Source organism: Carcharodon carcharias, chromosome 20 (genome assembly GCF_017639515.1).
Source record: "Carcharodon carcharias isolate sCarCar2 chromosome 20, sCarCar2.pri, whole genome shotgun sequence".
NCBI lineage: Eukaryota > Metazoa > Chordata > Chondrichthyes > Lamniformes > Lamnidae > Carcharodon > Carcharodon carcharias.
In genome coordinates this window covers 41,310,354-41,337,419 of record NC_054486.1, presented here as the reverse complement: position 1 = coordinate 41,337,419, position 27,066 = coordinate 41,310,354, and the positions used below count along the sequence as shown (strand labels likewise).

Sequence of the window (27,066 nt, the reverse complement as noted above, 5' to 3'; positions counted from 1 at the left end):
CAATCTTACAGTTGGACCTGGACAATATCTGGGCTTCAGCTAACAAGTGGCAAGTAACACTTCTGCCAAATAAATGCTATATAATGACAATCTCTAACAAGTAAAAGCCCTTATTCAACCTTGAATGGCATTATAACTGCAATTTTCAAACATCCTGGGGGTTACTGTTGACCAGAAGTTTAACTGACCCCACCATATCAACACTATGGCTACAAGAGCACATAAAAGGCTGGGTTCAAGTGGCTCATCTTGTCATTCTCAATGCCATTTTACCATCAAGGTACCATCAGGAGGGTGATTCACCACTTGCCTATATAGGTGTAGCTTTAATAATACTCAAGAAGCTTGAGAGGTTGGCACCCATGCCATGGAACTCAATATTCGCCCCGGCCAGCACTGGTGCAATGTGGATGCAATAGATACTATCTACGGGGTGCACACTTAAATTCAGTGCACCTCCAATACTTCCACCACCAAATCGGCCTCGAGCATCAACGTCATGAGAATACCATTGCCTTCCAGTTTCTCTCCAGTTCTCACATCAACCAGACTTGGGCATCTGTAGCAGTTTCTATTTACTATTTACTGGATCAGATTTACTGGCCTGAAATGTGGCAGAGCAACAAAACATGACAATATCGCACGAGAATTCCTTAAACAACTTGGTGCCCATGTTCATGCCTGGCTGACTCACTTCTACACAAGAATCACCAGCTCAAACTCACCCCCAAAGATGTGGGATATGGCAAAAATCATTCCAAAACCTGTAAAAGGTCTATCATTGGCAGACACCTATTGATTGATTTCAGCATTTTCTGTTTCCTTTAAGATCTTTGAGTGATTTATCCTACAAGGCATATCACCAGAAGTAATTATCCTTGATGTTGACCAAGCTGGTTTCCATAAGGAGCATGTGATTAACTTCTGGCACTCACTACCTACATCGAAAATGACTTCCAAAAGAACCTGAAGACAGGCATAGTGTATTGTACCTCACTGCTGCCTATAATACACTGTGACACATTGGCCTGCTCCTAAACCTGTCCAGAGTGATTCCAACCTGGATCAGGAAAGCTGTCGAAACACCCCTTCGCAACAGGCAATTCAGAGAATGTCTTGAGCAAGAGATAAGTACATGGAGAAGACTGGCCAATGGACAACCACAGTCCGAACCCTGTTTAACATATATACAAATGATTTCCCAACAACCACATCCCGTAAGTTCATCTACGCTGATGACATCTGTTGAGCCACCCAAGCTCTATCCTTCTGCACTCTGTAATGTCTTCATTAAGGATCTGATACAAAATTTACAGACTAGTGCAGCATAGAGTGTCAAGCTGAATCCCTGTGAAGCCATATCCAGTGTGTTCTACCTCCCCAATGCCAGTGCCAAAAAAGAATTGCATATCTACATGGATGGTCAGAGAATAAAGCATGGTCCCAACCCAACATACTTTGGAGTGACTCCGGATAGAGCTCTTTCTTTCCAGGAGTATCTGAAGTAAACAGCAGCAATGGACAAAACCAGAAACAACCTAACCAAACTTGCTCGATCTACGTGGAGTGATGCTGCTACAACACTCCAGACCTCAGCAGATGCCCTATCATCACAGCAGAGTACTGTGCAACTCTCTGGCAAAGGTCATCACACAAACATCTTGTTGACACACAGTTGAATGCAACAATGTGTATCATAACTGGAACCCTCTGCTCAACACCCATTCTCAGGCTTCCTGTCCTCACACACATCATTCATCCACACACCCACCAATTGATGAAAACCCACAAGCTGGTTAAAACCATCCATGCTGCACCTCACTTACCACTCTGTGATGACCTATTCAACACATCTACTGTCTGCCTCCCATCTTGGTGTCCCATATGGAGCACCCTTCCTTTGCAAGACCTACCAGTAAACATTCTTTGGATCAAGGAATGCAAACACAGGATGTCAACAAGTTGCTTACAACAAATTACACAATGGGAGGCTTTGAACTATCACAGCAAGAGTGGCGCTTGCTAAACAGGTTCAGCACAGGCCATGGCCCCTGTACAGCCAAACCCCACTGCTGGGGCCTCAGAACAAACCACTTATGCACTTGTGGAGAGACACAAACAATGGTGCGTATTACCGAGGAGTGTCCCCTTTACAGCCAAAGTGGCATACTAATCACATTAAACACAGCAAATGAGCAGGTTAGTGCTTAGCTTTGAGAATTTGCATTCATTAAATAAATAAATAATCCGGATCAAAAGCTTAGAATTGCCTATCTAATATCACTATCGGTGTACGATGACAAACAGTAGTTTAAGCAGAAGTTCCACCAACATCTTTTGTGGGCAACCTCCTAGTTGGGCAATAAGTGCACTATTGCTCATATCCAGACAACAGGAACAAAAAAACTTACGAATTTAAGAAGCATTCAGACTTTAGGAGGAGGTCCTGTGGTACAGTGGGCATAAGACCATAAGGCGTAGGAGCAGGAGTAGGCCATTCAGCCCATCTCGTCTGCTTCACCATTCAATGAGATCATGGCTGATCTAATAATCCTCAATTCCACTTTCCTGCAGTATCTCTGCCTCTGAGACAGAAGCTCTCAGTTCAAGTCCCACTCCAGGACTTGATGGCCAAGGAAGATGCGTTCATAATGCAGCCAAATAACTGTAAATCTTTCCAACATATGCCAGTGGCAGGTGTTAAGAGTGGGAGTGATTCCTGGTCAGCCACATAATGGAAAGAAAATTTAAGCCTCTGCCATCGTTATTCATAGCTCCGGATTACAACCTGCAAGCTGCCACAAAAAATTCAGACTCCTTTGGGGGGCCAGTTAACTGGGCTGCCAGTCTGGATCAGATTGTGCCAACAGCATGGGGCTTGATCCCTATTCCAGACGGGGTGGTTTGGGGTCTGCCTCCTTGACCTACCAATGGTGCAGGTCGCTCCACTATGGATCGGGCCTGCTTTCAGGCAGACAACTGAAGATGTTCTTAAAACATTTCCAAAAACAGAATTTATTTTCAAACTACCCTTTAACTTTTGCAAAAATAATTAGCCTATTCCAATACCAATAAAATGTGCCACCATATTAATATAAAATGCTGGAAAATGTGAACTATCAAAATGAAAACTCTGTAGATGTGCATGTGTGGAATTGGTTTAGGAAATTTCCTACTTATCTTTTCTATTGTTAACTGCCATTAGCTGAATTCTGGTAGAGTGTTAAATCAGCAAAAGGATCCATCACCTCACTCAAGCACATATCGCATCAGCTAACAATTCCTTCAAACGCAAGCTTGGAGTCAAAAATTTATTTTCATCATCCTAGTTAACGGAAGCATTTTGGGGGTAAAAGGGATAGAAAATGGTAGAGATACTATTACTGTGTTCAGAGGATCAATCGTAACATGTGATTCAAAAGTTTGCTGTTGTTTCAGTGACTTATTTCAAGTTTCCTTTGTTGCTAATGACATCTGAAAAATATATTTGGGATTTTGCCTGCTGGTAGAATATTTGGAAAATAATTATCAAAACATGTTACTGGTAGTTTTTATCTGCACAGCATCATTAATATTTTCTATGCCATCTAGAATACCAATCAAAAAACACAAACTATCTGAAACATTTACTAAACATATAGCAGTCAAATGGAACAAATAGGTTAGCAAAGAAAAGGATAGGATTGGGTAATATTTCCCAACCCAATTGGCAGTAGGAATTTTCACTGTTCACAAGTATCATAAACACAATTTTACCTTCAATTACAAAGGAAACTACTGACCTAAGTTCTGCACTTTTCACTCTAAATGCTGTATCATGCAACAAACTGAGTCAAGAAATAGGATGAATGGCTTTTTTGATTATTTCCTTTCATAACAACAGGATATTTTATTATGCATATACTTGCTTAACAATGTCAAAAGCTGGATATCTCATCATAAATAACATAGGCGTTGTGCAACTCCTATTGTTGTGCTGGGGCTATCCCTTTGGATCATAGGGCAATGAAAACATTATGCTTTATTTGAATATTATGTTTGGACTACCAAAATTGGCAAGTATCATGGTTTGTTTTGAAAGTGAAAACAAACAACTTCCTGCTGAGAAGGCAAGAAGAAAAATCTCAGAGACATTTGTTTCTCTTCCATATTCTCTTATTTAAATTTTTTTTTTGGAAAAAGGACAAATGGCTGGACTGATAAAATGGCTGCAGCAGGCCATATGTGGTACGGAAGTTTCTGAGCAGTTTAAAAATGAACAAAGGCTAACTCATTAAAATCCTGGATGTAACACTCCTTGCATTGTATGAACATTCCAGCCAAACCACCGTACGTCACATCAACAATTTCCAGTTATAAAAATAAAAAACCGCGGATGCTGGAAATCCAAAACAAAAACAGAATTACCTGGAAAAACTCAGCAGGTCTGGCACCATCGGCAGAGAATAAAAGAATTGACGTTTCTGGGACACCCTGGTCCACTCCTCCATCACCCCCTACTCCTCAACCCCCACCTATGGCATCTTCCCATGCCCATGCAAAAGATGTAACACCTGCCCCTTCACTTCCTCTCTCCTCACCATCCAAGGGCCCAAACACTCCTTTCAAGTGAAGCAGCATTTCACTTGCATTTCCCCCAACTTAGTCTACTGTATTCATTGCTCCCAATGTGGTCTCCTCTACATTGGAGAGGCCAAACGTAAACTGGGCGACCGCTTTGCAAAACACCTGCGGTCTGTCCACAAGATTAACCCAAACCTCCCTGTCGCTTGCCATTTTAACACTCCACCCTGCTCTCTTGCCCACATGTCTGTCCTTGGCTTGCTGCATTGTTCCAGTGAAGCCCAACGCAAACTGGAGGAACAGCACCTCATCTTCCGACTAGGCACTTTACAGCCTTCTGGACTGAATATTGAATTCAACAACTTTAGGTCTTGAACTCCCTCCTCCATCCCCACCCCCTGTTTCTTCCCCCTTCCTTTTGTTTTTTCCAATAAATTATATAGATTTTTCTTTTCCCACCTATTTCCATTATTTTTAAATATTTTTAAATCTTTTGTGCTCCCCCCACCCCCACTAGAGCTATACCTTGAGTGCCCTACCATCCATTCTTAATTAGCACATTCGTTTAGATATCACCAACTTCAACACCTGTTCTTTTGTCTGCGACATCTTTTGATGATCTGCTTCTATCACTGCTTGTTTGTCCCTACAACCACACCACCCCCCTTCACTTCTCTCCCCCCCACCCCCACAAGCCCCCCACCCCCACCACCACCACCACCACCCCGCCAACCAGCTTATATTTCACCCCTTCCTTGGATTCACCTAGTTCTGTCGAAGGGTCATGAAGACTCGAAACGTCAACTCTTTTCTTCTCCACCGATGCTGCCAGACCTGCTGAGTTTTTCCAGGTAATTCTGTTTTTGTTTTGGATTTCCAGCATCCACAGTTTTTTGTTTTTACCAATGCAAAGAACTAGTAGACGAGATGCCTGCACCAGCCAGCTCTAGCCAAAGGCAGAGGTGTTTGTGACTGCTCATCTCCAACTTTGGACTAATGGTTCCACAGTTACCTGCTCAAAAAATAATGGATTTTAACAAGGAAGCCTTGTTAGCCAAAAGGCTCCACCCAAAACCACCTGTCACATGACTGAGACTTGAGCTGTTTGAATTGCTTCAATTATACAGCTTTTGAATTCTGTCTTCAGTTGCAATTTAACCTTGGAAGAAAAAACTGGACTCCAGGGTAACAGCCTGCCTCTGTCTGCCATATTCCATCAGCAAAGTAGCAGCAGGAACAGAGCTCTGTCCAGGCTAAAATTGCCTGGCCCTCAGCTGCGCGGTTTTCTACTGGAATGTCTGAACTTCTGTATCAGTGCCTACTGATTCATCTCTACGTGCTTCTCCCACTACTAGAAAAGTGGATCATTCCGCATCAGTTTCAGCTGGCTAACCTCTCTGAAGGAATACACCATTGGACTGCAGATTATGGGCTCACGTGAAATAACAATTCTTATTTAGTCTGTGACCTTTGCTTGTACTTCTTTCTTTCCCTTATCCCTCTTATTGTGTTAATGTACTGGGGGGTCTGCATTGCGAACCCCTTTCCCGTGTTTTTGAGTGTGTGTAAAAATAAATTAACCCTCTGATTTTACCTCATCTTGAGTTTGGGTTATCAATAGAGGATTGGATCATTCCAAAATATGAAGGCTGGGGAAAATATACCACCACTTGTAAAGGGTGGTGAAAGGAGAAATCAGGGCCATTTTAAATTAAATTAAATTAAACTCCCTCCAGTCCATAACACAACAAATGAATGAAATAGAAGTCATCGTAGTCCCAGAGAACCATAGGCTGCTCTCTCATCAGAGAGAGACAACTGGTGGTGAGCTTAACCTGAGTGTCACCACACCTCAGGTGAGGGGCGAGGTTGAGAAGATGGATGACCTTAGTCGTATGGAAATTGAACCTATGCTGTTGGCATCACAAAGCAGCCGTCCAGCAACCTGAGCTAACCGGTCTCCAAACAGAACAGAAAAAAAACAGATCTGGAAGGAGAGAGGTTGTGTGTGCATTGGTGGTGGGGGAGGAGTGGGGGATGGGGTTGCAGGGAACAGACCAAAAGGTAACACCAATGAATTACAAAGCTGAGATCAACTTGTTCAAGAGTTAGATCCTAAGCAGTTATGACAGCTGCAGTGAACTGTTGTGTTTATTATGCAAACCTATTTACATCCTCCGCAGCAAACTGCCAGTTGCATATGCATTTTACATTTCAGCTCATTTTCTTACAAATACGCTACAGGGATTATTACAAAGGTCTGCATTCTACTTTGAGGCTATTTAGTAAAAGCTAAAAATATCAAATATCATTTAAATATTTTATTTCTATTTAGGAAAATAGTGAAGTCTAAAGATCAAGTAAATACCACAACAAAAACAGAATTACCTGGAAAAACTCAGCAGATCTGGCCGCATCGGCAGAGAAGAAGAGTTGACATTTTGATTCCTCATGACCCTTCCACAGAACTGAGTGAATATGAGGAGAGGGGTGAAATATAAGCTGGTTTAAGGTGGGGGAGGGGGGGGGCATAATACCACATTAATTTGTACAATAACCATTTGTGTGGCCTGAAAAGTATATTTTATGCCACTCAAAAGCTCCAGCAAAAGGCTTCTGGGGGAAAGGAATCTCTTCTTAGGCAGTCCCTTGGGATTGAGGATGGGGAGTTCTGAGATAGCTGATAGGTGCAATGTGCAATTTGCAAACTTTGCCACATATGGGGTCAGGTAGATGGGTTGTTTGGAGAATGGTGCGCTCCTTTCAACCCCTTGACTTCATCTCTGCACACTGCCAAAGTTTCTTATGTGTTTGGTCCCTTCCCAGGTAAGCTTTCTCTCCCATGAGTCAGCAGGGATGTTTGACCTCTTCGGGGATGCTTTGAGGACATCCCTAAAGCATTTCCACCATCCTCTTGGGAATCTCCTGTGGCAATCAGGTTGCGAGAAGGAAAGAATAAGGAATACTGATCAAATAGGTAATTGGTGGAAATTTTTACAGGCAGAGGATCGTCATTAATGATACTTGATCTGAATTTGACTTAGTCATTGTCTGGTGGCACCTCATTAAGATTTAGATGAGGGCATAAGTGTCAGTATTATGTTTACAGATGACACAAAAATGTGAATAGAGCTGAGTACTTAAGATCAAACAAATTGTTTCGGTAGATCTGAAACCCATTGAAAAGAATGCGCCAGTGTGGGCAGTTCTCCTTTAATGCAGATAAATGCAGTGTTATGCACTTCAGGTTGTTAACAGGTAACAAATCAAGAAAGAGAACTGGTTATAATTATTAACAACTCCTTAAAAGTGCACAGGAAAAGCAAACAAGGGTTTATTATGTATAGCTAGTGACCTCTTGACAGTTCATCAGTGTCCATTTTTTAAAAATGCAGTTTTAAAATTTGTAATATCTTCATGCCTGTTACGACATGATATTGGTTAAAATGCATGCCCCTCTGTCCTCCCCAGTCTCTCAGACTTGAATAATCTTATCAGCATGCAATCCATCCCCTTTTATTTTATAGGGCTTCTGTACCTCAATACTTCCTACAGGAGTACCAGTGCTAATCAAAAATGGCACAATTCAAAATAAATGTAAAAGTGTATTCTTTTATTTGAAATGGTGTCATGAAGAATGTTTAGCTGAACAGAATTCAGTTTCTCCTTACTGATTTTGACTAACAGTGACAATGGCTGACTCAACTGTCTGTTTCCTTCGCTCTCAAACCCAAACCTAATTATCAAGTCAACAAAGGTCACTGATGAAGGTCCTTCATATCATTCCTTAAGCAATATTAAGCTGGAAATACACATATTTTATGAACATCTTAGATATTTCCCAAAGAACCATAAAACCCACCTCTAAATTTCGAAACTATTTGGGTTAGGAGCTTATTTCAGAGTTGCCAGCATACTGTTTTGTTCAACAATTCAATTAAACTTTAGCAAACATTTTTTGAAAAATATAAATTCATGTCTGACTTAAACTCATGTCATGCAGAAAATAGGACAAGGAGGGAGGTGAAAAAAATCAGTAAGAAAAGCAAGGAGAGATCATGAAAAGGGACTGGCAACTAACATAAAAGGGAATCCCAAGTTCTCCAAAAGCATATAAATAATGAGTGGTAAAAGAAAGAGGGCCGATTAGGGATTAAAAAAAGGAGGCGGGTAAAGTAGCGGAGGTATTAAACAAGTACTTTGCATTTGTCTTTATAAAGGAAAAAGATGCTACACAGGCCAAGATGAAAGAGGAGGCAATTGTTTTTTTTAATTCATTCACAGGGTGTGGGCTTCGCTGGCTGACCATTTATTGCCCATCCCTAGGTGCCCTTGAGAAGGCGGTAGTTCTGCATCCAGTTCTAGGCACCATACTTGAGAAAGAGTGCGAAAGCATCGGAGAGAATACAGAGGAGATTCACAAGAATGATTCCAGCGATGAAGGACTGTAGCTATAAGGGTAGATTGGAAAGGTTGGGATTGTTTTCCTTGGAAGAAAAAGGCTAAGAGGAGACGACAGAAGTAACTGAGATCCTGAGGGTTATGGATGGAGTAAATAGTGAGGAAACTGTTCCCACTCGAGAACATCAAGAACTAAAGGGCACAGATTCAAAATAATTGACAAAAGGAGTAATTGTGATGCGGGGAGAATTTTATCACCCAGAGGAGCCTGGAACAAACTTCCTGAGAGGGTGGTGGAGGCAGGTTCAATCGAGGTATTCAAAAGGGAGTTGGATTGCTACATGAAAAGATAGAATGTGCAAGGTTACGGAGATCAGGCAGGGGAGTGGGACTTGGTAGAATGCTCTTTCAGAGAGCCAGTGCAGACTCAATGGGCTGAATGGCCTCCTTCTGCATTGTAAAGGTTGTGTGATTAAGTTGCCAAATTACATCTAACAAAACAGCACACCCTTAGAGAAATGGTTCCTGCTGCATTTGAATGTAGACAGCTCCATAAAGGTGAGCTGAACGAGATAAAATGTTAAGGCCCTGCTGACAACACGAGTTGAGAATGAAAATTGACAGCAATCTCAAATTTGGTAAAATATTTGATTTTAACTGTCTCATGGAACAATGAACATGCTTTTTAGATGACAAACCATATTCTTGTTATCTATCATGTAACAGGTGAAAATATTTCCTGTATGCTTTTACATTCCATTGTCAAACCAACATTGGATCCATACATACACATATTTCCAAAATAAGCTGGAAAAATAATTTTGTTTGAATTTGACGTAAACATGTTCAAAAGCAGCCTTAAAGAAGAACTTAACTTACATAAAAAGGTACATTTCAATAGTTTGTTCAAAATCCAGCTTTGGTACATAACCGGAACATACTGAGCAAGGGTAATGGAAAAATTAAGTCTGAGAAACAGTTTCCAATTTCCCCTCTCCACAGTGCATGCTGACATCACAGCAGAATCCAAAAATGCAATGGTAGCTTTCATATATAAAGATTTTTTAAAAAGTCAAAGTAATAAAAGCCAAGTATATGTCATATTTCTAATTTTTGACCATCTTTCCACAGAAAGGAGTTGTGAAAGTTGTTACCTTTAATGCTGCATTTTTAATAGGAGTGTGTATTCACAGGTTTTATATATATGACTGGATTGGCCTTTGAATGAAGCTGAGGCTGCATCATACAGATGGCAAGTGAATTAACAGATAGATGGCCTGGATATTTAGAAACACAACTCTCATCAGTGTTGAAAAATTTATAACATTGAAAGGGACAGACACTTTTATGTAGAATAAGAGGCTTTTAAGAATAGATCATATGCTAAAAATGGCAGTCTAGCTTTTGGGGAAAAATATGCTACAAAAGCAACAAAATTCTGCCAAAGGGGTTAAAAAAGGGAGATGAGCAAGATGTTGTGTGTTGAGCAGAAGCTATTCTGTTGAAGTGAAATTAAGATGACCTAAATCAAAGTGTTGCAGGTTCCCATTTTGTCTTGTGCAAATACAATTTGTACCTACCTGTTGAATGAAGTGACCCTGATCATAACTGTTGCATTGTGCATTCTATCTTACTGTGAAAGAAAGCAGCTTATGATTCAAATCAAACTTCAGCTCATTTAATATTAGCTTGGGCTAACATCAGGAATAAAACAAATAAATGTGTGGAAATTACACATATCCAGTCCTAATTACAAGGGGATGCTACATTTCACATCCTGTATTATATTATTGTGCAAGTAGATATAGGGCAGTACAAGGCAGTTTCCTTAGAAGAGGCTCAGATAGCCTGAGGGAGTGTTTGATGCCACTGAACCAGAGTAAGTATGACAGAATAATAATGGCATAATTTAAAAAAAATATTGACATGGTCAAAGCATCTGCAATTTTAAAATGTCAAATCAGAAGCAATTTTTGCTACACTGACTTCAGCAACTTGTTAAAATGCTCAATTTTTTTATATTTTGTGTCTTACCTTTTGCTATTGTAACAGACAGTTCTATAAGCTTCGAAGATATCAACATTTTTAAGGTGTATGATAAATTCATGTACAGCAATTGCTGGTCAGTGTTTAACATGTCAAAATTACCTTAATATACACACTTCATTGAATTCTCAAGCTTCTAAAAATCAAATCCTCAACATGGCTTCTCACCCCACCCCTACCAAACACACATCGGTCTTTGCTTCCATAGATGGAAAAAATTGAGTCAGGAAAGGAGACAGCAAATTTTACCATGCACAAATGTGAACCATTTTAAAAGAAATTTGACCAGGGTTTTGTTTATTAAATGTCCATTCTGAATGAGAAAAATTAATATTAATATACAAAAAAAACCTGATCATCCCCCTAATTTACCCTTACTCCTTTTATTAGTCTTGGCATACACAGATACCCATACTATTGGAGCAAGTGGAAATAACGTAATTTATGAGGGACATACACAACGAATGGCACAGAAAAACCATTTGACCTGCAAATCGGGATCAGGAACCCAATGGCTGGATAATTTCCGGGATCTGACCCGTGCTATAACTGCATCACTCATGCAAAGCTATCTGGAAATGTAAATGCCCTAATTGGTTAGAAGTGATTTTGGCACACAATTCGTGGCATCAAGCATAACCTGGAGGTATGAGCTTCCTACAGAGCACGAGCAGCATTTAGGGAAATGCATTCTCAGGTCACTTTTACATTTTACCACGGCTGCATAACAACGCTCGTTACTGCAATATTTGCTCTTTTGAAGTAGCTGCATTTGTGCACCATACATTCCAGGTGGTAAACTGGAGGATTACTATGAAAAACATTTCAATCTGTAGAAAAGAAAGCAAAAAAATCCTAAATTGACAAATCTTGTTTCTTTCTAGTGGGTTAGAGCTGCATTGACACCATAACCCACACGTACCTGTTGTGGAGGAGCAACTCTATTAGGTTTGATGTAGCTTATAATTTACTAGTTTTAATGGCTTATCAGGAGTTCCAATACAAATACAAAGAACTTATCTTTCTGATTAAGTGAGAAAAACACTAAATTACACATGTATCTGCTTACGGGAATAAAAAACTTCCAATTAGCTCTAGCCACACAACAGGTGCAGGTGACTATAGCACGCAATTTCTTCAAGTATACAGGATAAGTACATGACATGGGCTAATTGGTTAAAAAAAATCTAAATGGATTAAGATAACAGAGAGGGAAAAGATTAATTCCATAATGACTATAATGGGGGGTGGGGGGGAAGAGTGGGAAACCACTGGGGAGAATTGGAGAACCTACAAAAAGAAACAAAAAAGCAATGAGATAATTCAAAATGAACATTATTGTAGAAAACAAATGCAATGTTAAATTATTCCAGAATTATAAACAGCCAAGAGTGTTAGCAAGAATTGAGATGGAAAGTTCATCAGGACTGAAACATGACAACTAGCTATTTCAAGTATCAACATAGAAGACACCAACAATCACTGGAGGCTGTACAAGTAGCCTTAAGTAAATGAGAAAATACATTTGATAGACAAGTTTAAAGGGCTCAAAACTTATAAGCCATAAGGACAGTTACTAGAGGCTTGATCTGCAAATCAGGATCAGGAACCCAATGACTGGATAATTTCCAGGATCTGACCCGTGCTATAACTGCATCACTCATGCAAAGCTATCTGGAAATGTAAATGCCCTAATTGGTCAGAAGTGATTTTGGCACACAATTAGTGGCGTCAAGCATAACCTGGAGGCATGAGCTTCCTGCAGAGCATGAGCAGCATAGGCAGATGGCAGCATGAATGACATTGAACGAGGAAGGGAAGAGGCAGAAAAGTCTGATGGTGAATATAGACTCAACATTGATTACATCCAATCATTGTAGAGCAGAGCAGCAATTAAACAGAATACTGAATTACATTTCTCAATCAGTAAAGTTCAAATCTGAAGCCATCCTGCCAAAGCTGTATGGTGCTCTGGTCAAGTACTATGTTAAATATTATGCTCCGCTCTGGTTATTGGGACAGAACGATAATAACCAAGTCCTGGACGCCTAGGAAACAAGGATAGATTAATATATTCTAGGACTTTGCAGACAAAAAGAGATTGGAAAATCAGTAACCATTTGAAGAGAGTCAATTGAAGACTTTTAGGGGTGGGTATCCATAACAAGAGTTTACAAAATACAGCATGCCTGTTGATATCAGAAAGCAATGGGCTGAGCAGTAATAATTTAGTGGTGAATATCTGGATTTTGAGGGGTAGTAGTTAGGTGGAGTGTTTCATTGAGGAAATAAATCTGCTAAAGTCTGGGGCTGCAGAATTATCGATCGAAACTGCAGAGTTTGTCTCCAAATGGGGACTGGACTGAGAGTGGTGGGCATGACTTTGGAGGCCAAGGCAGCTCAGTGAAAAAAACCTCAATTTCTGAGACAAAGACTAAGACTGTTGAATCAAGTGTCAGATGAGATGGAGCAACACGGAAAGGGGAAAATTGTAAGAGGCAGTTTTTAAACAAGGAAGGAGTTTGAAATGATCATTCTACTCCAGGGCAGCTCAGTTTTGCTGCTCAGTGTTAAAATTAACACCACACTTTAACTCCAAACAAAAGTGACAAGATACCCCTGATACTGACTTGTGTCCAATATAAAGAATGAACTTGAATTTATTTATTTTTAATTGGTTGAGGGAAGAATGTTGAACTGACACTGAAAATTCAGTTCCTCTTCAAATACTACCTTGGGACCTTAATCTTCACCTGAATAGAGAGGGCTTCAATTTAACTTCTTATTTGAAAAAATGTTGCACTTTTTCAGCAGTGCACTGAAATATGAACTTTGATTATATGCCTAAGTTCTGGAGTGGACCCTGAATCCACAACATTGCAACTTTGATAAAGAACGTAAAACAAGGACAATTGCTATCGCAACAATTCCTAGCACCAAAACAATCTTCCTAATCCATGTGAATTTATTAGAATAAATGGACATGGTACTATTTGAGGTCTCTTTATGGGGTATGTGGAACATTGCTTGTTTCAGTCCTACTCAGGCCCCCTCCCACAACTCTTTCTCCAATACATCGATGACTGTTTTGGTGCCGCTTCATGCTCTCGTCTGGACCTGGAAAAAATTTATTAATTTTGCTTCCAATTTCCACCCCTACATCACTTTCACATGGTCCATTACTGACAAAAACAAAAATAGCTGGAAAAACTCAGCAAGTCTGATAGCATCTGCGGAGAGGAACACAGTTGACGTTTCGAGTCCGTATGACTCTTCATCAGAACTAAGGAAATAGAGAAATGAGGTGAAATATAAGCTGGTAGAAGAGGGTGGGACAGGTGGAACCGGATAGAGGGCCAATGATAGGTGGAGGCAAAGAAGAGATTTCCAAAGATGATATAGACAGAAGGACAAAGGGATGTTGATGGTGGTGATATTATTTAAGGAATGTGCAAATGGGGGCATTGAGGGTAGCAAGCAGGACAAGCAAGTAGCAGGTGGCCCTAGTGGGGGTGGGGTGGGGAAGGGAAGGGATCGAAATGGGCTAAAAGGTGGAGATAAAACGATAGATTGAAATAGGTGGGAAAAGAAAAATATATTTTTTAAAAATTATAAATAATTGGAAAAGGGGAATCGGAAAGGGGGTGGGGATGGAGAAGCGAGTTCATGGTCTGAAGTTGTTGAACTCAATATTAAGTCCGGAAGGCTGTAAAGTGCCTAATCGGAAGATGAGGTGCTGTTCCTCCAGTTTGCGTTGAACTTCACTGCAACATTGCAGCAGGCCACGGACGGACATATGGGCATGAAGGCAGGGTGGTGTGTTGAAATTGCAAGCGAAAGGGAGGTCTGGGTCATGCTTGCGGCAGATTGAAGGTGTTCCGCAAAATGATCACCCAGTCTGCGTTTGGTCTCTCCAATGTAGAGGAAACTGCATTGGGAGCAGCGAATGCAGTAGAATAAATTGAGGGAAGTGCAAGTGAAGTGCTGTTTCACTTGAAAAGAGTGTTTGGACGGTGAGGAGGGGGGCGGAAATAAACTGACACTTCCTTTCCTTGACCTCTCTGTCTCAATTTCTGGTGATAGACTGTCCACCAATATTCATTACAAGCCCACTGACTCCCACAGCTTCCTCGGCTACAACTCCTCACACCCCGCTTCCTGTAAGGGCTTCATCCGATTCTCTCAGTTCCTTCGCCTCCATCACATCTGTTCCAATGATCCTACTTTCCAAAACAATGCTTCTGACAGGTCTTCCTTCTTCCTTAACCGAGGTTTCCCACCCACGGTGGTTGACGGGGCCCTCAACCGTGTCCGACCTATCTCCCGCACCTCTGCTCTCACACCTTCCTCTCCCTCCCAGACCCACGATAGGGTCCCCCTTGACCTCACTTTTCACCCCAACAGCCTCCGCATTCAAAGGATCATCCTCCACCATTTCCGTCAACTCCAGCATGATGCCGCCAACAAATGCATCTTCCCTTCACCGCCCCCCCCATCGGCATTCCATAGGGACTGTTCCCTCCAGGACACCCTGGTCCACTCCTCCATCACCCCAAGCCCCTCCTATGGCACCTTCCTATGCAATCATAGAAGGTGCAACACCTGCCCCTTTACTTCCCCCTCCTCACCCTCCAAGGGCCCAACCACTCCTTTCAGGTGAAGCAGCGTTTCACTTGCATTACCCTCAATTTGGTCTACTGCATTCGCTGCTCCCAATGCGGTTTCCTCTACATTGGGGAGACCAAACGCAGACTGGGTGACTGCTTTGCAGAACACCTTCAGTCTGTCCACAAGCATGACCCGGACCTTCTAGCCGCTTGCCATTTCAACACACCATCCTGCTCTCATGTCCACATTTCCGTCCTTGGCCTGCTGCAATGTTCCAGTGAAGCTCAACCCAAACAGGAGGAACACCACCTCATCTTCGGATTAGGCACTTTACAGCCTTCCGGACTTAACATTGAGTTCAACAACATCAGATCATGAACTCTCTCCTCCATCCTCATCCCTTTTTTCAAATATTTATTTTTAAATTTTTATATATTTTTCCCACCTATTTCTATTATTTTTTAAAATTTATTTCCATTCATTGTTTTATACCCACCTTTTGGCCTATTTCGATCTTATCTCGCACAGCGTCCCCTCCCCCCACCCCACCCCCATTAGGGCCATCTGTCACATGCTCATTCTTTCTACTCTTAACGTCACCATTAGCACCTCCTTTAGCCAGTATCACCACCATCAACACCCCTTCGACCTTTTGTTTATGACATCTTTTGCAATCGCTCCTTTGCGCTTTCCCCCCCCTCCCCTCCCCCTCCCTATCGCTGGCCTACTATCCAGCTTCACCTGTCCTACCCTCCTTAAACAGTATACATTTAGCCACATTTTTACTTCTCTTTGGTTCTGAAGAGTTGTCATACAGGCTCGAAACGTTAACTCTGTCTTTCTCTCCACAGATGCTGTCAGGCCTGCTGAGTTTTTCCAGCAATTTTTGTTTCAGATTTCTAGCATCCACAGTATTTTGCTTTTATGGTACTATTTGATTTTGGTCAATTAAACTGACAAATGAAAAACAACTGTACAGTTTATAAGCTTAAGCTTATTCTCAATTCTGTTGCAACTGACCTGGGACGTTTCTGCCATCTCGCCCTCGCCTACCTCCAAGTATCCTCAGGTTTAAAAATGTTGCAGACTCAGTTCAATTTTAATAGGAAATTTTTGCAGCTTGTACACAATAAAAATATTCATATATTTAATAATTTCTACTCAACATTCTAATACAAAGATATCAATTACACTGAAATGAATACATATTCAATGTAAAATTATTGAAACCATGTGCTGGCAAACACCGAGCACTTATTTCTGGCGATGTGTACAAATTCGGCACAGGGTATTTCATCTAAAGTCTAAATACTGAATGGTAGACATGATAGCATCCTGGCACATGGTGGGGCTAGAACTGGAAATTTTATTTTAAAATGTGCACTGTTTATTGGTGCAAGGTCTCGGTTTTGGGTATTGCCTTGCACTGGTGGCATCTAAAAGTGCAAAGGTGCCCTAGAACACTGGGACGTACATACATTGGGAAAAAAGGCGCAGAGAAAAGCAACAATAACAACCTACATTGTAAAGGGAATAAGCAACAAAGTAAACTTAAGCACTAAAATCCATATAAAAAAAATGTTAAGTATCTCAGTTATTCAACAGCATAAAGATGATGAACCCAGGAAATAAATCAGGATTGAAGGACCATATGTTATTAATGAAAAGTATTTTCAAAGTTTTTAGCAATTAAGCCTTTGCAAAAATGTAATAGCTCAGGTTTGTAGTGTCAAAAATATTAAAGGCATTAAAGTACAGTTGGATGTTTGGCTGAGTGGAGCAATAGAAGGTTTAGTGGAATGAACAGATTTTTCCTACTCCTCCTTGGATCAACTCTGGATAGCTGAAAACAAAATATTGCAAATATTTAACAATGACTTGCATTTGATCACTGCAAAACTGCACCCTCAGTATATTTTGGTTGCCTTTTATTTATCAGTACAATAATTAACAATTTCAACTTCAGTCAGTGAATACTTCTCACTTCATCACAAACAGCAGTTAGTCTTCTTGATGCCAAATATAAAATCAGGTGTTTCTGTGTACGATCAGAATGTTACTACATTTCCTGCAGTCATCACGTGTTCCACCTAAATATTCTGCTTCACAGCAAGTCTTTAAACTGCGTACTTGAGACAAAATATAACTGGAAACAGACTTGGATGCCGTAGATTGGAACTACCCATTGCTCACCCATGAGGTGCTGGCAGTCTTTTCACCACCTCTGCAGTAAGTCTCAGGTAGGCCTTGGCCTGTAATACAAACAGAAAAGCTACAAAAGTATCTGGTCTAGTTAGGAAATGTTGACTATGGATTCATATACATTTTTTAGACAGCAAAAATAAAATGTAAATTTTACATCATAAACTGGTGAACTAAATGGCAGTTTCTTGGCTGAACAGTTTTAGTGGGGCTACAAGTTACAGATAAACACTACTGCTTTGGGGAAATATTCCTTAAACTAACTCTCTATGATAATAGTTTGTCAATTATCAGTTAGAAAGATAGTAATGCAGGAAATGCAGTAAAAGACAGAACTGTATTACTGTAACGTGGAATAAAATGCTTGCACCTGCAGTTCCACACAGTAAATTCAATCCTTATCTTTGTTTCTGCAAGTGACATAATTAATATAATGTTGAATTCTAAGCATTTTTGCACTGAGGAATGAAACTGATGGTGTATAGTTAAATCACTATGCATCAGTCACCACAAACTCAGGAGCATACACACTGTACCCAATTTCTTATATTTATATGCCAAGTATAACTGCATCCTTCAGACATAGCTAACCTAAACATAGTCCCAAAATTCAGTCCCCAAGATATCAATCTTTGACATGTTTGTGGTCAAGCGTTCATTGAAATAATTTGATAGACTGCATTACCCAGAGCACTGAAAGAGATGTAACTTTAAGATCAAGCAAGTCCAAATCTGAGACATTAAAAATGTCCCAAAGGCTTTTACCTCAAGAGGCTTCAAAGCACTTCTTTTGATGTTCCTAACTTTAGATTCTTAAAAAGGTTTTCCATTCATGCCCTTGTTATGAACAGGCATTTATCAAGTACCTGCTGGATAAGGATTTTATCCAATGGGCAGTGTTGTCCTTATATACTCATAACCACTTAACTTGCATTACTTGGCTACTAGACGAATACTGCATTCACTTCTTTCTCTCCTTTGGCATTGCATTATAACATTTAGCAATTATTGAAACTAATTTTCATCCCTTCTCTCCTTATGGGAATGACACTGTAAATAGCTTATTTTTATTTTTCTTGTACTGTGGCTTTAAAGTTGGACTGTGGCTTTAAGAACCACCATGGCTGCAGTTGAAAGTTCACTGGAACAGGATGAGGAATATCTACAATGTTACTATCCTGGAACAGAATGTGCCATAAAAGAACAGGATAGTGCCGGAAAGAAGTCCTGGACTAAGGGGAGCTGCCTGACGACAGCAGTTTAATTGGTTCCTGACCAGGTGACCAGGGTTGTGTGTGGTAACAGTGCAGGGCGTACAGCTCCTAGCCTGCAACAGGGGAGAACTGAACGTGTGTGCGTGCGTGTGTGCGCGCGCGCGCGCGTGTAGGGGTTTAATAAACAGTGATTTATTAAGTTTACAAACCCAGTGCTTGTATTCTGCTAACTTCAATTAAACAGTGAGCTAGAATTGGGGCACTCTGATGGTTTGGTCAAAATTTTCACATTTGTTGCGGCTCAGGGAACAGTGAGCTTGATATTACAGCATACTATCCCCAGTGAGTCATAACAACACCTTGGTGAAATACTGTTTCAGAGACATCAAGGAACTTACTCATGTAACTATATTCATGAAAAGGTTGGGAACTCAGTGGCAGATGACCATTTAACCATAGGAAGTATCATAAACCTGTCTTCACGAGACACACATACATTTTCCAAAGGAATTTGATTCAATCACTAAATGGCATCAAAAACATGTTTTTCAATAAACCATTTATGAAAAACTGCAATTCAAGCATAAAAAGACAACATGTGTATTCCATACATCTGACGAGCAATTCTGGCTGATCTACTTTTGAAGTTCAGGGACAGAAGCCAACTTAGGTGCTCCAACTTCTAACCAGGCTGGGATGAACTAACTCAGTGAAGAAATTCAATTTGGAGCCTTCCTGGACAATACAGATCATTACCATTCAAAGCCTATCAAAAGCTTAAAAAGATTGCAGCTGTTTCTACATTTCCTTAAAACATTCCATATTTTTTGCATTGGCTTTCAGTTTTTAAGGATGTATTGAAGTGTATTAAATAGTTGACATATTCCCTCTGAAGTTTAGGCAGCTAGTGCAATGTTAGAATACTTTAAAAATACTATGCAGACATTATATTGAGTACGGAGTTATTTGTTGGCATCTATTAGATAAGGAAGAATTAAAATCTGAAAAAACTATAGCTGTTCGGCCATTTGTCAAGAAGCAAAACCAAAACAACGTACCTCTGGACTGTCTGGATAAGATACAACAATTGGTTGGCCTTTATCTGACATTTCCCTTATATTTAAATGTAATGGGATGTCACCTATAAAAGATAAATCAGAATGATTTTTCCAGTTTTGCAGTCTGGCTACAAAAATAAACCTTTTTCTTTACTCTTTCACGGGATGTGGGCATTGCGCCAGCATTTTTATTACCCATTCCTAATTGTCCTTGAGAAGAAGGTGATGGTGAGCTGCCTTCTTCAACCGATGTGACGTAGGTACACCCACAGTGCTATTAAGGATGGAGTTCCAGGATTTTGATCCACCAACAGTGAAGGAATGGCAATAGTTCCAAGTCAAGATGGTGTGCAGCTTGGAGGGGAACTTGCAGCTGGTATTGTTCCCATGCATTTGCCCTTGTCCTTCTAAGTGGTATAGGTCGTGGGTTTGTAAGGTGCTGTCAAAGGAGCCTTGGTGAGTAGTTGCAGTGCATCTTGTAGATGGTACATACTCCTGCAACTGTGCGTCAGCAATGTAGGGAGTGGATGTTGAAGATGGTGGATGGGATGCCAGTCAAATGGGCTGCTTTGTCGTGGATGGTATCATACTTCTTGTGTATTGTTGGAACTGCACTCATCCAGACAAGTGGAGAGTACTCCATCACATTCCTGACTTGTGCTTTGGGGAGTCAGGTCGTGAATTGATTTTGCACAGAATTTCCTGCCTCTGACCTGCTCTTGGAGCCACAGTATTTATACGGCTGGTCCAGTTCAATTTCTGGTCAATGGTAGCCCCCAAGATGTTAATAGTGGGGGATTCAGCAATGGTAATGCCATTGAATGTCAAGGGGAGATGGCTGGATTCTCTCTGGTTGGAGATGGCCATTGCCTGGCACTTTTATGGCACGAATGTTACTTGCCACTTATCAGCCCAAGCCTGAATGTTGTCCAAGTCTTGTTGCATATGGGCACACACTACTTTAGTACCAGAAGAGACACGAATGGTGCTGAACATTCTGCAATCAGCAGCAAACATCCCCACTTCTGACCTTATGATGGAGGGAAGGTCATTGATGAAGCAGCTGAAAATGTTTGGGCTGAGGACAGGCTCTCAGTCTCAGGAACGAGACGACTGACTTCCAACAACCACAACCATCTTCCTTTGTGCTAAATATGACTCCAACCAGTGGAGAGTTTCCCCTGATTCCCATTAACTTCTATTTTGCTAGGGCTCCTTGATGACACACTCAGGCAAATGCCACTTGATGTCAGGGGCAGTCATTCTCATCTCACCCCTTGAGCTCAGTTATTTTGTCCATTTTTGGACAAAGGCTGTAATGAGGTTAGGAGCTGAGTGGCCCTGGCGGAACCCAAACTTTGCCAGTGCCGCTTGATAGCACTGTCGATGACTCCTTCTATCATTTTGCTGATGATTGAGAGTAGACTGATAGGTAATTGGTAGACTGGTAATCAGCCAGGTTGGATTTGTCCATTTTTTTGTGGACAAGGCATACCTGGGCAGTTATCCACATTGCCAGGTAGATGCTCATGTTGTAGCTGTATTAGAAGAGCTAGGCTAGGGGCGGCGGCAAATTCTGGGGCACAAATCCTCAGTATTATTGCTGGAATGTTATCAGGGCCCATAGCCTTTGTAGTATCTGGTGCTTTCAGCCATTTCTTGATATCACATGGACTGAATCCAATTGGCTGAAGGCTGGCATCTATAATGCTGGGGGCCTCTGAAGGAAGCCGAGATGAATCATTCACTCCACGCATCTGGCTGAAGATAGTTGCAAATGCTTTAGCCTTGTCTTTTACACTGATGTGCTGGGCTCCCCCATCACTGGAGATGGAGATATTGTAAAGACTCCTCCTCCAGTTAGTTGTTTAATTGTCCACCACCATTCATGATTGGGTGTGGCAGGGCTGCACAGCTTAGATCTGATCTGTTGGTTGTGGGATCACTTAGCTCTGTCTATTGCATGCAGCTTTCGCTGCTCGGCATGCAAGTAGTCCGGTGTTGTAGCTTCACCAGGTTGACACCTCATTTTTAGGTATGCCTGGTGCTGCTCCTGGCATGCCCTCCTGCACTCTTCATTGAGTCAGGGTTGATCCCCTGGCCTGATGATAATGGTAGAGTGGGGAATATGCCAGGACATGAAGTTATAGATTGTGGTTGTATGCAATTCTGCTGCTGCTGAATGGCCCACAGCATCTCCTGGTTGCCCAGTTTTGAGTTGCTAGATCTATTTGAAATCTATCCCATTTAGCACTGTGGTAGTGCCACACAATAAAATGGAGGATATCCTCATTGTGAAGACAGGACTTTGTCTCCACAAGGACTGTGGGGTGGTCCCTCTTAACAATACTGTCTTGCATAGACACATCTGCGACAGGTAGATTGTTGAAGACAATGTCAAGTTGGTTTTCTCCTCACTACCTGACCCAGACGCAATCTAGAAGCTACGACGTCCTTTAGGACTTGGCTAGCTTGGTCAGTAATGGTGCTACCGAACCACTCTTGGAAACGGACATTGAAGTCCCCCAGCCAGAGTACATTCTGTACCTGTGCCACCCTCAGTGCTTCACCCAAGTGGTGTTCAACATGGAGGAGTACTTCATAGTGGTTTGATACAACTGAGAAGCTTGCTAGGCATTTAAGAATCAACCACATTGCTGTGGGTCTGGAGTTATGCATAGGCCAGACCAGGTAAGGACAGCAGATTTCTTTCCCTAAAGGACATTAGTCCACATCAGTGGACAGATGAGTTTTTATCACAATTGACAATAGTTTCATGGCCACTATTACCGAGACTAGCTTTTTAGTTCCAGGTTTACTGACTGAATTTAAATTCCACCAGCTGCCATGGTGGGATTCGAACCAGTGTCCCCAGAGCATTAGCCTTAGCCCCTGGATCATTAGTCTGATGGCATTACCATTATGCCACCGCCTCTCCTAACCTGCAGGCAAAATAAAGTTACATTGCAGCAAAAAGATATAAAACAGCACATCATTTTCAGCATACAGTCAGCTTAATAAAAATCCCTTGAGTTTTGATCTCTACCTAGGACATCTAGCCCAAGTTTTGTTGCCAACGCCTTTGCTCCATCAGCCCCAAAGATGTGAGTCTCATACTTGCACTTGGGACACTGGAAGACACTCATGTTTTGAACAATACCGAGAACCTGTCAAAAGAGAGAGCTGCTAAGTATAGAAGATAGAAACATATTAAGAAAAAATGTAATTCAAGCACAAAAAGACAAGATAATTGAATCACAGCTGCCAACTTCTATACATTTATCAATGGAATTTTGATGCTAGAAATAGACAAACTGTTCATTTGTAGCCGAGTTTACACTTTTAGTCATCATTATTGAGATTGTGGAAAAATTGTTTATGTATTAGATTAACTTGACAACTCATTACAGTAAATCACTATTTATAGTTGATGCAGGTTTTTTTTAAACTTCTATGTGAATCTATTGCAGTTTTCAATTCCACTTGGAAATAATTAGTATGTTTCTTCATGGCTTTCCAGTTACATTCCAGCTCAGTATTCTTTACTGGAGAGCCATTTCCTCTCATTAACAGAAATTGAATATTACTATCAAGAACAAACGTTGGAAATAAATCGTTTAAAAATCCATACAGTAACCAGATTTTCAAAAAAAAAGTATTCCCATAACCTGACTCTAACGACAGGCTACTTAATATCTAATCCTGCCAGCCTCTATCATAGGTTAGGGCTCAAGTTTAGATGATCTCAGTCCCAATGCATGCTCAGTTTCCATAGTTTCAATCCTTTGCCTGCCAACTCCGCTCTTACATCCAATTTCATGTGCAAAGAGCTCACAGATTCTTTTGGCCTCCAAGACTGTGAATCCCTGTGCAGCGACTGCTGCCAATTTCTCTGTGGTCACCCCCTGCAAGTTCCTCATCCACTCATGCCTTGGTCCTCAGGTATTCTGCAGCATCTCCTCACTTTATTTCACTCATCTTTCAGGGGACATACAATTCACTTTCATGACTGCCAAACTGCCCAATTTACTCTTCAGGATCCCATTCTAACAGCCTTAGTTAATGATTATCTCCTCAGGTGCTGACCTTCTTTACAAAACCACGATCACCTCTGCCCAATCCCCTCCCAAAGCTCAATTGTAATCCATTCACGCTCTCCACAGTTACCCAATCTTGAACAGTGCTTTCCAAGACCTTTTATACTGGAAAGGGTTGTTGCCCCTCATTTCCATTCCCATTTCTATCAAAATTCTTTATTCAAATCCCTGTAATCTAGCTTCTGCCCAGGTCAGACAGTCCTGGGCAAAAAATCATAAATTGCATTCTTGGTGAATGTTACAATGATATATTATCCATTCCTGAGCTCTACACATCACCACCATCCCTGTCCCCCACCTAGCAGCATTATGGAGTCAACCATGCCACCCTCTCCTATCAACCTTCCTTTTCTGAGGTCACAAGAATGTTCTTGAAAGGTTTTTACTCCTATAATCCAAATGTAGCTGGAGCATCTCCAGCAACTTTAATGCCAAGCCTCTTCAATACTCCAGAATCTAATCAAAGATCTTACTTTGGCCCCCCACTAGTGTAAGAAATTGCTTAAAATCTTAAGAAATGTATTGGATATTACAGAAGCCTTAATAAGAAAGCTTGCTGGCTTAAACACACAGGACAAGCCTACTATCTCTGCCAAGAGCAAGTTTCTAACACAGACATTCCTGATAAATTTGGATCTCATAACCCATAGGTAAACCCTGCTCAAAAGTAACCCCAGAGAAAAAGGTTAAAAACAGGCTCTCGAGCAGAAACAAAATCACTTTGGACAGTTTTTTTTGAAGTGATCAGACAGAGGAAGACTAGGAGAAGGGGCTCCCAAACACCTTGGGGTTAGTTTGAGAAAAAAGAAATAAAGTGAAGGCAGCTGCTAACAGAACAGGCAATAGATTGCCCTCCCAGCTGCAGAAATCGGCATCATCTATTCATTCACTTGCACTTGTCATGGGTTGTATGCTTTTCCTATTTAGCTATTGCAACATACTTAAGTGGTTGCTTCTTAATAAACTACTTCGTAAAATATTCTAAAGTCACATATGAGCTCAATCTCCTTTTGTGGGTAATCTGTGACTCCCAAACTTAAAATCTTAGAATACTTCCTCAACCACACACTGTTTTCTTGGTGAGATTATACATAAGCATAGGGTCAGCTTCACCATATACATTAATGGTACACAATTTGACCTCTCCACCATATTTTCTGATCCCAAGACTCCTGCCAAGCTGTCAAGACTGTCACTCTCCCATAAAGTTAAATTTGACAAGTTCCTTCAACTGAACTTCAGGAAGTCCAAAGCCATCGTTAGCAGCCCACACTATGAAGTCTACTGCTCTAATAACTCCATTCCCCCTTGCCAGCCAGCTGCTTAGTCTGTGAAACCCTGGCATCCTTTTCAATCAAAAACAGAGCTTCAAATTCAACACCCTGGCTAAGGCCACTTGCTAACATTCTGCAAATATCTCCTTGAAACTCTACTCTGGACTCATCACCCAAACCTTCCTCCCAACCTTTATAAGAATTTTGATAATTTGTCAATGTGACAATCACCAGGGGTGCAATTTGTGATTTTTGCCTAGGACTCTCAGTTCTATGACCAGGGCAGAAGCTAGATTACAAGGATTTGAATAAAAAATTTTGATAATTTGTCAAAAATTCAACAGCCTGCATCTCATCCTGCGCTGAAAATCCTCCTCACCCAGTACTCTACTCACTAACGTACCTCGGTCTTAGTTGCCAATACAAAATTCTCAATTTAAAATCCTCTCACTGCCTAACTCCACTCTCAGCAGCTCCACCACCATTGCATTTCATTCTGACTAACTCACAACAGTGTTAAGTTCTCTTGGCCCTAACCTCCTGATCTCCTCGTAAACCACTTATTATAGCTCTCTCTACAATAAAAAAAAACTCACTTCCTAAATTCTTCCTTGCAGCTTGGCATGCTTTACATTTCCACACTGAAGCAGTTTGGAATGCCTTTATAAAAAAAGCTTAATGCGCTATATAAATGTACATTACTGCTCTGGGCATGAACACATAGCTCAAAATTATCTTTAATATGGAACTATTTGGCCATCTTATTGGAGAATGAATGGCAAAATTGTATCAAAATGATAAAAAAGACTTGCAATTACATAGTACCTTTCACAACCACAGAACAACCCAAATAGCTTTTCAGCCAATTTGCACATAGCAAGCACCCACAAGCAGCAATGTGATAATGACCAGATAATCAGTTTCTGCTTTGCTGATTGAGGTAGAACACTGGCATAACACCCTTGCTCTTGGAAAAAGTTTCTTAGAATCTTTTACAAACACCTGTCAGAAGGGGCAGACAAGGCCTCCGTTTAACATCTCATCCAAAAGACAGCACCTCTAAGTGCAACACTTCTCAGTACTTCACTGGATTGTCAGCTTTGATTTTTGCGCTCAAGTCTTGGAGTGGGACTTGAGCCGACAACCTTTTGACTGAGGTGAATGTGCTACCAAAGTTAACACTTGACAACTGGTGCATTAATGGATGCTGTTCTGTGGCAGAGTAAAAGGGCATTTTATGATGCTAATACCATGTCAAATTGACTAGAACGTGTTCCATGATGATGCAGGGTGCCTAAAAGAGAAATCATTCTATCCCACAGCACCATCACTAACTTGTTAAGCTCAAGTAAAGAAAACAGTGTTTAGTGCAAATTTTTTAAAATCAAAGGTTCACGTGTTCAGCAAAACAAACAGGTGAATTATGGAATGCTTGCTCACCACACAAAAGGATACATACCTTCAATGCATCAGGACCAACAACATGGTTAGCATATAAATAAAGCACACAAAGAAACTAGTTTAAATAATAAAGAGACTAGAGCTCCTATTCAGTCAAACACTCAATCTACCATTTTTAAAACTAAAACGTTATTCCATTTTT

The 27,066-nt window shown here is 40.9% G+C and overlaps 1 protein-coding gene across 4 annotated transcripts in view; it reads right to left on the bottom strand.

Annotated features, from left to right (window-relative positions):
- Positions 1–17,531: 17,531 nt before the first annotated feature.
- nubpl (nucleotide binding protein-like) overlaps positions 17,532–27,066 on the bottom strand; it is a 70,822-nt gene continuing 61,287 nt past the window's right edge. For all 4 annotated transcript variants that reach the window (XM_041213825.1, XM_041213826.1, XM_041213827.1 and 1 more), the window contains 3 exons: positions 23,139–23,259; positions 20,093–20,175; positions 17,532–17,870 (listed from right to left, as the gene is read on the bottom strand). In XM_041213825.1, the coding sequence (XP_041069759.1) occupies positions 17,808–17,870; positions 20,093–20,175; positions 23,139–23,259 (267 nt within the window). In that variant the 3' untranslated portion in view covers positions 17,532–17,807. The remainder of the gene's footprint in view (positions 17,871–20,092; positions 20,176–23,138; positions 23,260–27,066) is intronic.